The sequence below is a fragment of the Triticum urartu genome, chromosome 2A (assembly GCF_056163025.1).
Source record: "Triticum urartu cultivar PI428250 chromosome 2A, HENAU_Tu73, whole genome shotgun sequence".
In the NCBI taxonomy this organism is placed as follows: domain Eukaryota; kingdom Viridiplantae; phylum Streptophyta; class Magnoliopsida; order Poales; family Poaceae; genus Triticum; species Triticum urartu.
Genome location: NC_141874.1, coordinates 284,681,345 through 284,694,082, shown reverse-complemented (window position 1 = coordinate 284,694,082; position 12,738 = coordinate 284,681,345). Strand labels below are relative to the sequence as shown.

General features: G+C 46.3%; 1 protein-coding gene across 1 annotated transcript; it reads left to right on the top strand.

The window, feature by feature from the left end:
- Positions 1-1,809: 1,809 nt before the first annotated feature.
- LOC147984843 (uncharacterized) lies at positions 1,810-2,635 on the top strand. Its single transcript, XM_087541284.1, has 2 exons — positions 1,810-2,108; positions 2,224-2,635. Exons 1-2 carry the CDS (start codon positions 1,810-1,812, stop codon positions 2,633-2,635), a joined length of 711 nt encoding a protein of 236 aa, XP_087397410.1.
- Positions 2,636-12,738: the final 10,103 nt, after the last annotated feature.

Below are 12,738 nucleotides of genomic sequence, written 5' to 3'. Positions count from 1 at the left end.
GGATCTCTCCACCATGACGATCAAGGAGCTGGTAGGGCGGCTGAAGGTCGTCGAGGAGCACGGTGACGAAGCCGACAACCGTGCTGGCGGTGAACTACTGCTCACCAGGGAGCAGTGGGACGCGCAGCTTCAGCAGCGCGGTCACGACGGCTCTTCCGACAGTGGGGGAGGCACCCCCACGGGAAGTAGCAGTCGCGACAGAGGCGGAGGCCACGCCCAGAGTGGCGGCGGCAACCGTGGTCGCAAGACAAACCACGCAGGGCGAGGCACTGGCAACGGTGGCAAGTGCCGCTACTACAACATGCCGGGTCACTGGATCCGGGATTGCCGCAGGAGGAAAGCCGACGAGGCAGCCGCGGCAACGGCAAACCTCGTCCAGGCTGACGTGGACGGCGGGCTAGCAGTGATACTGGCAAGAGTCGAGCCCGTGCAGGAGAGCTCAGTGCCTCTTGCGACCACGGCTCCGACATCCACCCATTTCGTGCAAAAGGCACGGAGGCCGTCCACGGGAACCATCACTCCAGTGACAGGCCACACCTCGACAACGATGTTCTCGGGGCCTGTCGACTGGGAGGCGATGAAGGCTCGGGTGTGGGGGAGCCACACCCCGGCGACGGCGTCCCCGACAACCTCCGGACCCAACGAGGCCGCGCAAGTTGGCGCGGCAATGACGCATATGGCGGACCATGCTCCGACCATGATGCTGGCGACCATCAACTCCATGCAGGAGCGCACGGACAATCAGGTCAGCCACACCCCGACAACAAAGTGTTCGGGGTCCACCATGTTGACGGGAGATGGCTCCCTGACAACAGTGTGTGCGTGTGGCTACGTCTTCCTCAACAAGGAGAGAGCCGTGACCACACCCACGCTAGGCGGCAAGCAAAGTGAGGGTTGGTTCCTTGACATCGGCTCCACGAACCACATGACTAGTTCGGTCGACGCATTCGCGGAGCTGGACCGCGCAATCACCGGGAAGGTGCGGTTTGCCGACGGATCCATGGTGGAGATCCACGGGCGCGAGACCGTCGTTTTCACCGACAAAGGGGGTGATCACAGGGCGTTTACGGACGTCTACTTCATCCCGACGCTCAAGAGCAGTGTCGTGAGTGTCGGACAGCTCAACGAGGGCTGGTTCGACATCGGCATCTGCCATGGTGTTCTCACCATGCGCGACCAGCAGAAGAGGCTGCTCATTGAGGTAACCCGCTCGGCAAACCGCCTCTATAAGCTGTTCTTTCAACCCGTGCATCCTGTGTTCCTTGGCGTGGGCCATGTCTCCGACGCGTGGCGTTGGCATGCCCGGCTAGGACACCAGCACTTCGACGGGTTGCGGAAGATAGCACGAGGCAACCTCGTTCATGGGCTATCTCACATCGAGCATGCCGACGAGCTGTGTGATGCGTGTCTTGCCGGGAAGCAGCGACGCCTGCCCTTTCCCGAGAAGGCACACTATCGGGCACAGTAACCCCTGGAGCTTGTCCATGGGGACCTCTGTGGCCCAATCACCCCGGCAACGCCAGGAGGGCGTCGCTACATCCTTCTGCTCGTCGATGACTACAACAGGTTCATGTGGGTAGTTCTCCTCGCCTCCAAGGACGAGGCGGAGCGAGCCATCGTCAAGCAGCAAGCGACAGCAAAGGTCGAGTGCGGCCACAAGCTACGCGCGTTGCGCACGGACCATGGTGGCGAGTTCACGTCAGCCATGTTCTACAAGCACTGCACCGAGAAAGGGGTGCAGCATCACCTCACAGCCCCTTACTGAAGCAAAACGACGTCATCGAGCGGAGGAACCAGACGGTGCTCGGGATGGCATGCTGCATGCTCAAGGCAAAGCAGGTGCCGAGCACATATTGGGGGGAGGCCGTCCTCAATGCCGTCTTCATCCTCAACCGCTCCTTCACAAGGAGAGTCGACGGCAAGACGCCTTACGAGGCGTGGCATGGGAGGAAGCCTGATGAACGCTTCCTCCGCACCTTTGCCTGCGTCGGGCATGTCAAGATGACGCGCCCACAGCTGAAGAAGCTCGACGACAGGAGCACCCCAATGGTGTTCATGGGCTACGAGACGGGCTCTAAGGTGTACAAGATGTACAACCCCATCTCAAAGTGTGCATGTCTCGCGCGACGTCATCTTCGACGAAGACGCGCGATGGACTTGGGAGGCGTCGGGGGAGGCCCCGGCAAGCAGCTCCTTCACCGTGGAGTACCGAATGTACTCTAGGACCCCGGGAAGCAAGACCCCGGGAAGTGCCACCCCGAGAACACCGTCCCTGGGTACGGTGTCCCCGGACACCCCGACGTCAAGCAAGGTGGGTCCTGGGAGGCAGTTCACAACCCCACCAACAGCAAGGTCGGAGCTGTTCGACGCCGACGACAGCGTTGGCACCCCCCACAGGTTTCGGCGCATGGGGGATCTCCTCGGCGAGGCTACGGCAACAGCGCAGCAGCCCGAGGAAGAGGACGTTGATGACGATGACGTCTTGCATCTAATGGCCGGCGAGGAGCCGACAACGTTCATAGAGGCCGGGCAAGAGGATTGCTGGCACCACGCGATGCTGGACGAGCTGGTGTCGATCAACGATAACGCCACTTGGACACTCACCACACTGCCTGCTGGGCACCGAGCCATGTAGAGGTGCTCGGGGTCGTCGAACGGGCTCAGTGAAGATCGTCGACGGCGAATTTAGGCGGAGATGCTCTCACCCGAGGAAGAAGAAGAGGAAGACGGCGTCGACATCTTGGTGTCCAACAACAATGTAGAGGACGTAGGGGACGAAGATGAACTTGGTGAAGCTCCTAGGCATGCTCCCTTCACCGGCGCTCGTCGGAGGGTGCGCCGGTGACTTGCCCTCGTCCTTGGCCCTGCTCAAGTAAGGTGGACAGAGGAAGAAAAGGGGAAAGGGGAGGATCCCTGGGTGGAGGCGCGGAAGAGAAACCCTAGGGGAAAGGCTCGGACGCCGAGTAGGTTTAAATAGGGACTCAGAGGGTCGACGTGGAGCTCTCTGCCCGCGGCGGCCATGCGGTGTGTGTGCTCGGTTTTTCACTGTGAGAAGAAGAAGAATAGTTCCAGGAAAAATGCTACGGTGAAAAGGACTTGGGCTGGGCTGGCGCGGTGAAAATGAGAGGGAGAGGTAGGAAAAAAATAGCTGGGCCACTGGAAAATCTCTCTCCCTTTTGTCTTCCTTTTTCCATTTTTCCAGAACAAAAAATACCCGGAAGAAAAGAATAGAAGGGTAGGAATGTAATTTGATAGAGATGGAAATATCTATGGAGTCCTGGAAATATGCAAATATGGAATAAAATACTTTGGCAATTTTAGAGGCAATAAATTCAAGCTTGAACAAATCCTGAGCCCAACCAAAACACTTCCAAAAGACTTGAAACTGGAGGAGGTGGTCTTGGCATGGTTTAAGATTTACAGAAAATAAGTGAACGTTTTTCTAGGACAGGAAAATGCCACTAGCAAGAAATGTGTGAGAATTGAAAGGAAGAAGCTAGTGATGGGGTGTTGCACTTGATGATGGTTTAGATGGAAGGGCAAGATGGGACAGGAAAGAAGATGAGGAGAAGGAGTTCACAAATATAACAAGCACATAACAGATATGCACACTACAATGATGATCATGATGCAATGCAACAAAATGACAAGAGGCACATCACAAACATGAAGCATATAACGAAGCAAGGTGATCATGGCAAACAAACAAAGATGGCACAATACAATATAATAAAATATGAACATGATACAAGAAGCAAAATCTGGCAATGGCATTCATCATGATCTTGGCATAAACATATAGGACTGAAATATGCAAAACAATTATGATAATGCAACAACCAAAACAAACACACATCAAAGCTAAAATAAATGGAAAGGCAACTGAAGCGTCGGTCTCGGGGCATTACAACTCTCCTCCACTAACATAAGATCTCGTCCCGAGATCTTAGGAACGAGACGGAAGAGAAAGAGGATACGACAAACAAGAGCGCAAGAAAAAAGATGAAGGAAGTCGAGAGAACTATGGTAGAAAAGAGGAACGGTGACTATGACAACACTCAGAATCCCAAGGAATAAGATGGACTCTCAACCCACTCTAGTTATAACGAGATAGAAAAGGAATAAAAACACAAGAATTGAGATAGCATCCCGGTATAAAAGAAAAGGAGAGGTAGGCAAGATAAGAGATCTGAAAAGAGCACACAACACTCCGGTAAATGAATAAGCAAGGAAATAAAATGGTCTTGGAGAAGCGAGATAATGGGTCAAAGAGAGCAATATCACCATGTCTCCGGAGCGAAAGAATAGAATGTAAAACATTTAATGGAAAAGAAAGGGGAAAACACAAGACAATTTCCACCATAATTGGATTGAGAAGCATCCTTGCAAGGAAGAATTGAATGGAGTTGTTGGAAATTCAACAACGAAAGAATAAGCTTGTTGTGGGCTTATGAAAAACATCTCGAAATTATGAGGTGATAACCGGCCACAAACAGAAATGATTGTTTACTTGAGACGAAAGAAAAGATGTGAAACAACATGCACGAAAGACAAGGAAGAATTGGTTACACTTCGGTATGCAAGAAGAGGGATGCATGAGCTCCAACAAGAATCTTGATGGACTCGAAGAATGAATTAAATCCTTTACGAACCACCATGAAAACTCCGGTTAACAAAAGGATTAAAGAAACGAATGTTGAGAAGAAAAAGATGAAGCATTACGATGACTTAGATGGAGCTTCGCGACGAGACAACCGAGAAAAACTTGGAACTCCGGATAAGAAAAGATGAACAACTTAGAACCGAGAAATTATTCATCATGAACAATCCCCAAAGAAAAGAATTACTTGACCACAATGAAATGAGAATAAGAATTACGTTATGCTTGTCCTCATCAAATTTTAATTGATGACAAACGGATTTGGCATGCAACTTATTCTTCTTGAAAAAGTATTGAAGAGAGACATAGCAGGGACTTAAGAAGGTCTTCAATGAACCACCAGTATGATTTGGGAAGAATAAATGAATTGATACGATAAGAAAGTAATAGGAATGTGAACGAACCACCGTAAGAATTTGAAAATGAACGAATAAAATAGAATGAATTGCCGGGAAGAATTAAAACAACAAATATACTTGAGGGGATTTAGGGACCAAAGAACGAAGAGATCACAAGCTGACTAAACAATTCTTGAATGATGCACCGGTATGAATATGGAGACGAACAAAGTGGCATCAGTTTAGAATAATTGGAGAACGAAGCTGAAAACTTGGAACGTAGAAATATTCCGAAATGAAGGCCTCTGGATAATCAAAACAAAAAACAACTTTGAAATACTCTCGATGGGTAAGAAAAGAATTTCTGACAACCAGAATGGTTCGAGAGGATAACATGAAGCTATAACCATGAATCTTCGAGAGAACAGACATGACTTATAGGAAACTCTTCTTCGGTCTTCAAGTGTTGAGAATGACGATGAGAAACACCACCAAAATTGTTGAGATACTCTGGAAGTATGAAAATAGGAAAGGTTCAACCAAAGATGAAAAGAATTTGAAAGCAATCTTGGAGAAGGCATATGACTGATGGAAATTTATTCTTACGTCAAACTTGAAAAGAATTAGAGAATAACTCCGGAAAATAAATTAGAAGAGTCAAGTAAGATCCTGGGAAAGAGTTGTGGCTTATTGGCCCACTCAAAAGAAACACTATTGAGAAGGATTGTAGAAGAGATGATGCATTGGAACAATTCAAAGACTTATGAGGTGACAACCTTGAAATAATTGAATGCAAACATGAATCTTGTGAGATGTCTTGAGCACTCCAGAAGGGTAAACTGGCGAGAGGCGAATGAGAAGGGGGAAAATTTTGAGCTAAGGAAAGGAATACTATCAACCCGAAAAACTACAATTGAATCCACCAGAAAGGAAAACAAAACGAACAATTATGAACTTGACGAGAATTCACCGGTTGAGACAATTGAGGAAAGACTGAAGAGGCTCCGCACGAATGAAATTAATGCCCGGATAGAGCCTGAGACTCCGGGAATAAAACGGGTGGGAGGGCGGGTAAAACAAAGGCAACTTGGAATGGGGAACCGATGAATAAATTGAAGAGAAAAGCACTGGTTGAAATAATTGAGGAAAGAATGCAAAGTATTAGCACGAGTAGGATGGATACTCGATTACGGACTCCGGCTCCGAGAAGAAGAAAAAGGGTGGGCGGGTGGGAAAAAGAAAGACAACTTCGGACGACATTGTTTATCTTTGGACAGGGAAACAACATCGTTGAAAAAGAACTTGAAGGAAATATGCCCTAGAGGCAATAATAAAAGTTATTATTTATTTCCTTATATCATGATAAATGTTTATTATTCATGCTAGAATTGTATTAACCGGAAACATAATACATGTGTGAATACATAGATAAACAAAGCGTCACTAGTATGCCTCTACTTGACTAGCTCGTTGATCAAAGATGGTTATGTTTCCTAGCCATAGACATGAGTTGTCATTTGATTAACGAGATCACATCATTAGGAGAATGATGTGATTAACTTGACCTATTTCGTTAGCTTAGCACTTGATCATTTAGTTTGTTGCTATTGCTTTCTTCATAACTTATATATGTTCCTATGACTATGAGATTATGCAACTCCCATTTACCGGAGGAACATTTTGTGTGCTACCAACCGTCACAACGTAACTGCGTGATTATAAAGGTGCTCTACAGGTGTCTCCAAAGGTACTTGTTGGGTTGGCGTATTTCGAGATTAGGATTTGTCACTCCGATTGTCGGAGAGGTATCTCTGGGCCCTCTCGGTAATGCACATCAATCAACCCTTGCAAGCATTGCAACTAATACGTTAGTTGCGGGATGCTGCATTACGGAACGAGTAAAGAGACTTGCTGGTAACGAGATTGAACTAGGTATTGAGATACCGACGATCGAATCTCGGGCAAGTAACATACCGATGACAAAGGGAACAACGTATATTGTTATGCGGTCTGACTGATAAAGATCTTCGTAGAATATGTAGGAGCCAATATGAGCAACCAGGTTCCGCTATTGGTTATTGACCGGAGACATGTGTCGGTCATGTCTACATAGTTCTCGAACCCGTAGGGTCCGCACGCTTAAAGTTCGGTGACGATCGTAATTAGGGTTTTTGTGTTTTGATGTACCGAAGGTTGTTCGGAGTCCTGGATGTGATCGCGGACATGACGAGGAGTCTCGAAATGGTCGAGACATGAGGATTGATATATTGGAAGCCTATATTTGGATATCGGAAACGTTCCGGGTGAAATCGGGATTTTACCGGAGTACCGGGGGGTTACCGGAACCCCCCCCCCCCGGGGGGGGGGGGGATTAATGGGCCTACATGGGCCCTAAGGGAGAAGAGGAGGGCCGGCCAGGGCAGGCCGCCCCCCCTAGTCCGAATAGGACAAGGAAGGGGGGAGCGGCGCCCCCCTTTCCTCTTTCCCCTTCCCCTTTCCTTCTCCAACAAGGCAAGAGAGGGGGAGTGCTACTCCCGGTGGGAGTAGGACTCCTCCAGGCGCACCCCTAGGGTCAGCCGCACCTCCCCCTCTCCCTCCTTTATATACGGGGGCAAGGGGGCACCCCATTACACACAAGTTGATCTTCGTGATCGTTCCTTAGCCGTGTGCGGTGCCCCCTTCCACCATATTCCACCTCGGTCATATCGTAGCGGTGCTTAGGCGAAGCCCTGCGTCGGTAGAACATCATCACCGTCATCACGCCGTCGTGCTGATGAAACTATCCCTCAACACTTAGCTGGATCGGAACTCGAGGGACGTCACCGAGTTGAACGTGTGCAGAACTCGGAGGTGTCATACGTTCGGTACTTGGATCGGTCGGATCGGGAAGGCGTACCACTACTTCCTCTACGTTGTGTCAACGCTTCCGTTGCCGGTCTACGAGGGTACGTAGACAACACTCTCCCCTCGTGTTGCTTTGCATCGCCATGATCTTGCGTGTGCATAGGAAAATTTTGAAATTACTACGTTCCCCAACAGTGGCATCCGAGCCAGGTTTTATGCGTTGATGTTATGCACGAGTGGAACACAAGTGACTTGTGGGCGATATAAGTCATACTGCTTACCAGCATGTCATACTTTGGTTCGGCGGTATTGTTGGATGAAGCGGCCCGGACCGACATTACGCGTACGCTTATGCGAGACTAGTTCTACCGACGTGCTTTGCACACAGATGGCTGGCGGGTGTCAGTTTCTCCAACTTTAGTTGAACCGAGTGTGGCTACGCCCGGTCCTTGTGAAGGTTAAAACAGCACCAACTTGACAAACTATCGTTGTGGTTTTTATGCGTAGGTAAGAACGGTTCTTGCTAAGCCTGTAGCAGCCATGTAAAACTTGCAACAACAAAGTAGAGGACGTCTAACTTGTTTTTGCAGGGCATGTTGTGATGTGATATGGTCAAGACATGATGCTAAATTTTATTGTATTAGATGATCATGTTTTGTAACCAAGTTATCGGCAACTGGCAGGAGCCATATGGTTGTCGCTTTATTGTATGCAATGCAATCGCGTTGTAATGCTTTACTTTATCACTAAGCGGTAGCGATAGTCGTGGAAGCATAAGATTGGCGAGACGACAACGATGCTACGATGGAGATCAAGGTGTCGCGCCGGTGACGATGGTGATCATGACGGTACTTCGGAGATGGAGATCACAAGTACAAGATGATGATGATGGCCATATAATATCACTTATATTGATTGCATGTGATGTTTATCTTTTTTGCATCTTATCTTGCTTTGATTGACGGTAGCATTATAAGATGATCCCTCACTAAATTATCAAAGTATAAGTGTTCTCCCTGAGTATGCACCGTTGCAAAAGTTCTTCGTGCTGAGACACCACATGATGATCGGGTGTGATAGGCTCTACGTTAAAATACAACGGGTGCAAAACAGTTGCACACGCGGAATACTCAGGTTAAACTTGACGAGCCTAGCATATAACAGATATGGCCTCGGAACACAGAGACCGAAAGGTCGAGTGTGAATCATATAGTAGATATGATCAACATAGTGATGTTCACCATTGATACTACTCCATCTCACATGATGATCGGACATGGTTTAGTTGATTTGGATCACGTGATCACTTAGAGGATTAGAGGGATATCTTTCTAAGTGGGAGTTCTTAAGTAATATGATTAATTGAACTTAAATTTATCATGAACTTAGTACCTGATAGTATCTTGCTTGTTTATGTTTGATTGTAGATAGATGGCCCGTGCTGTTGTTCCGTTGAATTTTAATGCGTTCCTTGAGAAAGCAAAGTTGAAAGATGATGGTAGCAATTACACGGACTGGGTCCGTAACTTGAGGATTATCCTCATTGCTGCACAGAAGAATTACGTCCTGGAAGCACCGCTGAGTGCCAAGCCTGCTGCAGGAGCAACACCAGATGTTATGAACGTCTGGCAGAGCAAAGCTGATGACTACTCGATAGTTCAGTGTGCCATGCTTTACGGCTTAGAACCAGGTCTTCAACGACGTTTTGAACGTCATGGAGCATATGAGATGTTTCAGGAGTTGAAGTTAATATTTCAAGCAAATGCCCAGATTGAGAGATATGAAGTCTCCAATAAGTTTTGTAGCTGCAAGATGGAGGAGAATAGTTCTGTCAGTGAACATATACTCAAAATGTCTGGGTATCATAATCACTTGACTCAACTGGGAGTTAATCTTCTTGTTGATAGTGTCATTGACAGAGTTCTTCAATCACTGCTACCAAGCTACAAAAGCTTTGTGATGAACTATAATATGCAAGGGATGAATAAGACTATTCCTGAGCTCTTCACGATGCTAAAAGCCACGGAGGTAGAAATCAAGAAGGAGTATCAAGTGTTGATGGTCAATAAGACCACCAGTTTCAAGAAAAAGGGCAAAGGGAAGAAGAAGGGGAACTTCAAGAAGAACAGCAAACAAGTTGCTGCTCAGGAGAAGAAACCTAAGTCTGAACCTAAGCCTGAGACTGAGTGCTTCTACTGCAAGCAGACTGGTCACTGGAAGCGGAACTGCCCCAAGTATTTGGTGGATAAGAAGGATGGCAAAGTGAACAAAGGTATATGTGATGTACATGTTATTGATGTGTGCCTTACTAATGCTCGCAGTAGCACCTGGGTATTTGATACTGGTTCTGTTGCTAACATTTGCAACTCGAAACAGGGGCCACAGATTAAGCGAAGATTGGCTAAGGACGAGGTGACGATGCGCGTGGGAAATGGTTCCAAAGTCGATGTGATCGCGGTCGGCACACTACCTCTACATCTACCTTCGGGATTAGTATTAGACCTAAATAATTGTTATTTGGTGCCAGCATTGAGCATGAGCATTATATCTAGATCTTGTTTGATGCGAGACGGTTATTCATTTAAATCAGAGAATAATGGTTGTTCTATTTATATGAGTAATATCTTTTATGGTCATGCACCCTTGAAGAGTGGTCTATTTTTGATGAATCTTGATAGTAGTGATACACATATTCATAATATTGAATCCAAAAGATGCAGAGTTGATAATGATAGTGCAACTTATTTGTGGCACTGTCATTTAGGTCATATCGGTGTAAAGCGCATGAAGAAACTCCATACTGATGGACTTTTGGAACCACTTGATTATGAATCACTTGGTACTTGTGAACCGTGCCTCATGGGTAAGATGACTAAAACGCCATTCTCCGGTACTATGGAGAGAGCAACAGATTTGTTAGAAATCATACATACAGATGTATGTGGTCCAATGAATGTTGAGACTTGTGGCGGATATCGTTATTTTCTCACCTTCACAGATGATTTAAGCAGATATGGGTATATCTACTTAATGAAGCATAAGTCTGAAACATTTGAAAAGTTCAAAGAATTTCATAGTGAAGTTGAAAATCATCGTAACAAGAAAATAAAGTTTCTACGATCTGATCGTGGAGGAGAATATTTGAGTTACGAGTTTGGTCTACATTTAAAACAAAGCGGAATAGTTTCGCAACTCACGCCACCCGGAACACCACAGCGTAATGGTGTGTCCGAACATCGTAATCATACTTTACTAGATATGGTGCGATCTATGGTGTCTCTTACAGATTTACCGCTATTGTTTTGGGGTTATGCTTTAGAGACGGCCGCATTCACGTTAAATAGGGCACCATCAAAATCCGTTGAGACGACGCCTTATGAACTGTGGTTTGGCAAGAAACCAAAGTTGTCATTTCTGAAAGTTTGGAGCTGCGATGCTTATGTGAAAAAGCTTCAACCTGATAAGCTCGAACCCAAATCGGAGAAATGTGTCTTCATAGGATACCCAAAGGAAACTGTTGGGTACACCTTCTATCACAGATCCGAAGGCAAGACTTTTGTTGCTAAATTCGGAGTTTTTTTAGAGAAGGAGTTTCTCTCGAAAGAAGTGAGTGGGAGGAAAGTAGAACTAGATGAGGTAACTATACCTACTCCCTTATTGGAAAGTAGTACTTCACAGAAACTGGTTTCTCTGACACCTATACCAATTAGTGAGGAAGCTAATGATAATGATCATGAAACTTCAGATCAAGTTACTACCAAACCTCGTAGATCAACCAAACTAAGATCCGCACCAGAGTGGTATGGTAATCCCGTTCTAGAAGTCATGCTACTAGATCATGATGAACCTATGAACTATGAAGAAGCGATGGTGAGCCCAGATTCCGCGAAATGGCTATAAGCCATGAAATCTGAGATGGGATCCATGTATGAGAACAAAGTGTGGACTTTGGTTGACTTGCCCGTTGATCGGCAAGCAATTGAGAATAAATGGATCTTCAAGAAGAAGACTGACGCTGATGGTAATGTTACTGTCTACAAAGCACGACTTGTTGCGAAAGGTTTTCGACAAGTTCAAGGGATTGACTATGATGAGACCTTCTCACCCGTAGCGATGCTTAAGTCTGTCCGAATCATGTTAGCGATTGCCGCATTTTATGATTATGAAATTTGGCAGATGGATGTCAAAGCTGCATTCCTGAATGGATTTCTGGAAGAAGAGTTGTATATGATGCAACCAGAAGGTTTTGTTGATCCAAAGGGAGCTAACAAAGTGTGCAAGCTCCAGCGATCCATTTATGGACTGGTGCAAGCCTCTCGGAGTTGGAATAAACGTTTTGATAGTTGATCAAAGCATTTGGTTTTGTACAGACTTTTGGAGAAGCATGTATTTACAAGAAAGTGAGTGGGAGCTCTGTAGCATTTCTGATATTATATGTGGATGACATATTATTGATTGGAAATGATATAGAATTTCTGGATAGCATAAAGGGATACTTGAATAAGAGTTTTTCAATGAAAGACCTCAGTGAAGCTGCTTACATATTGGGCATTAAGATCTATAGAGATAGATCAAGACGCTTAATTGGACTTTCACAAAGCACATACCTTGACAAAATTTTGAAGAAGTTCAAAATGGATCAAGCAAAGAAAGGGTTCTTGCCTGTGTTACAAGGTGTGAAATTGAGTAAGACTCAATATCCGACCACCGCAGAAGATAGAGAGAAAATGAAAGATGTTCCCTATGCTTCAGCCATAGGATCTATCATGTATGCAATGTTGTGTACCAGACCTGATGTGTGCCTTGCTATAAGTCTAGCAGGGAGGTACCAAAGTAATCCAGGAGTGGATCACTGGACAGCGGTCAAGAACATCCTGAAGTACCTGAAAAGGACTA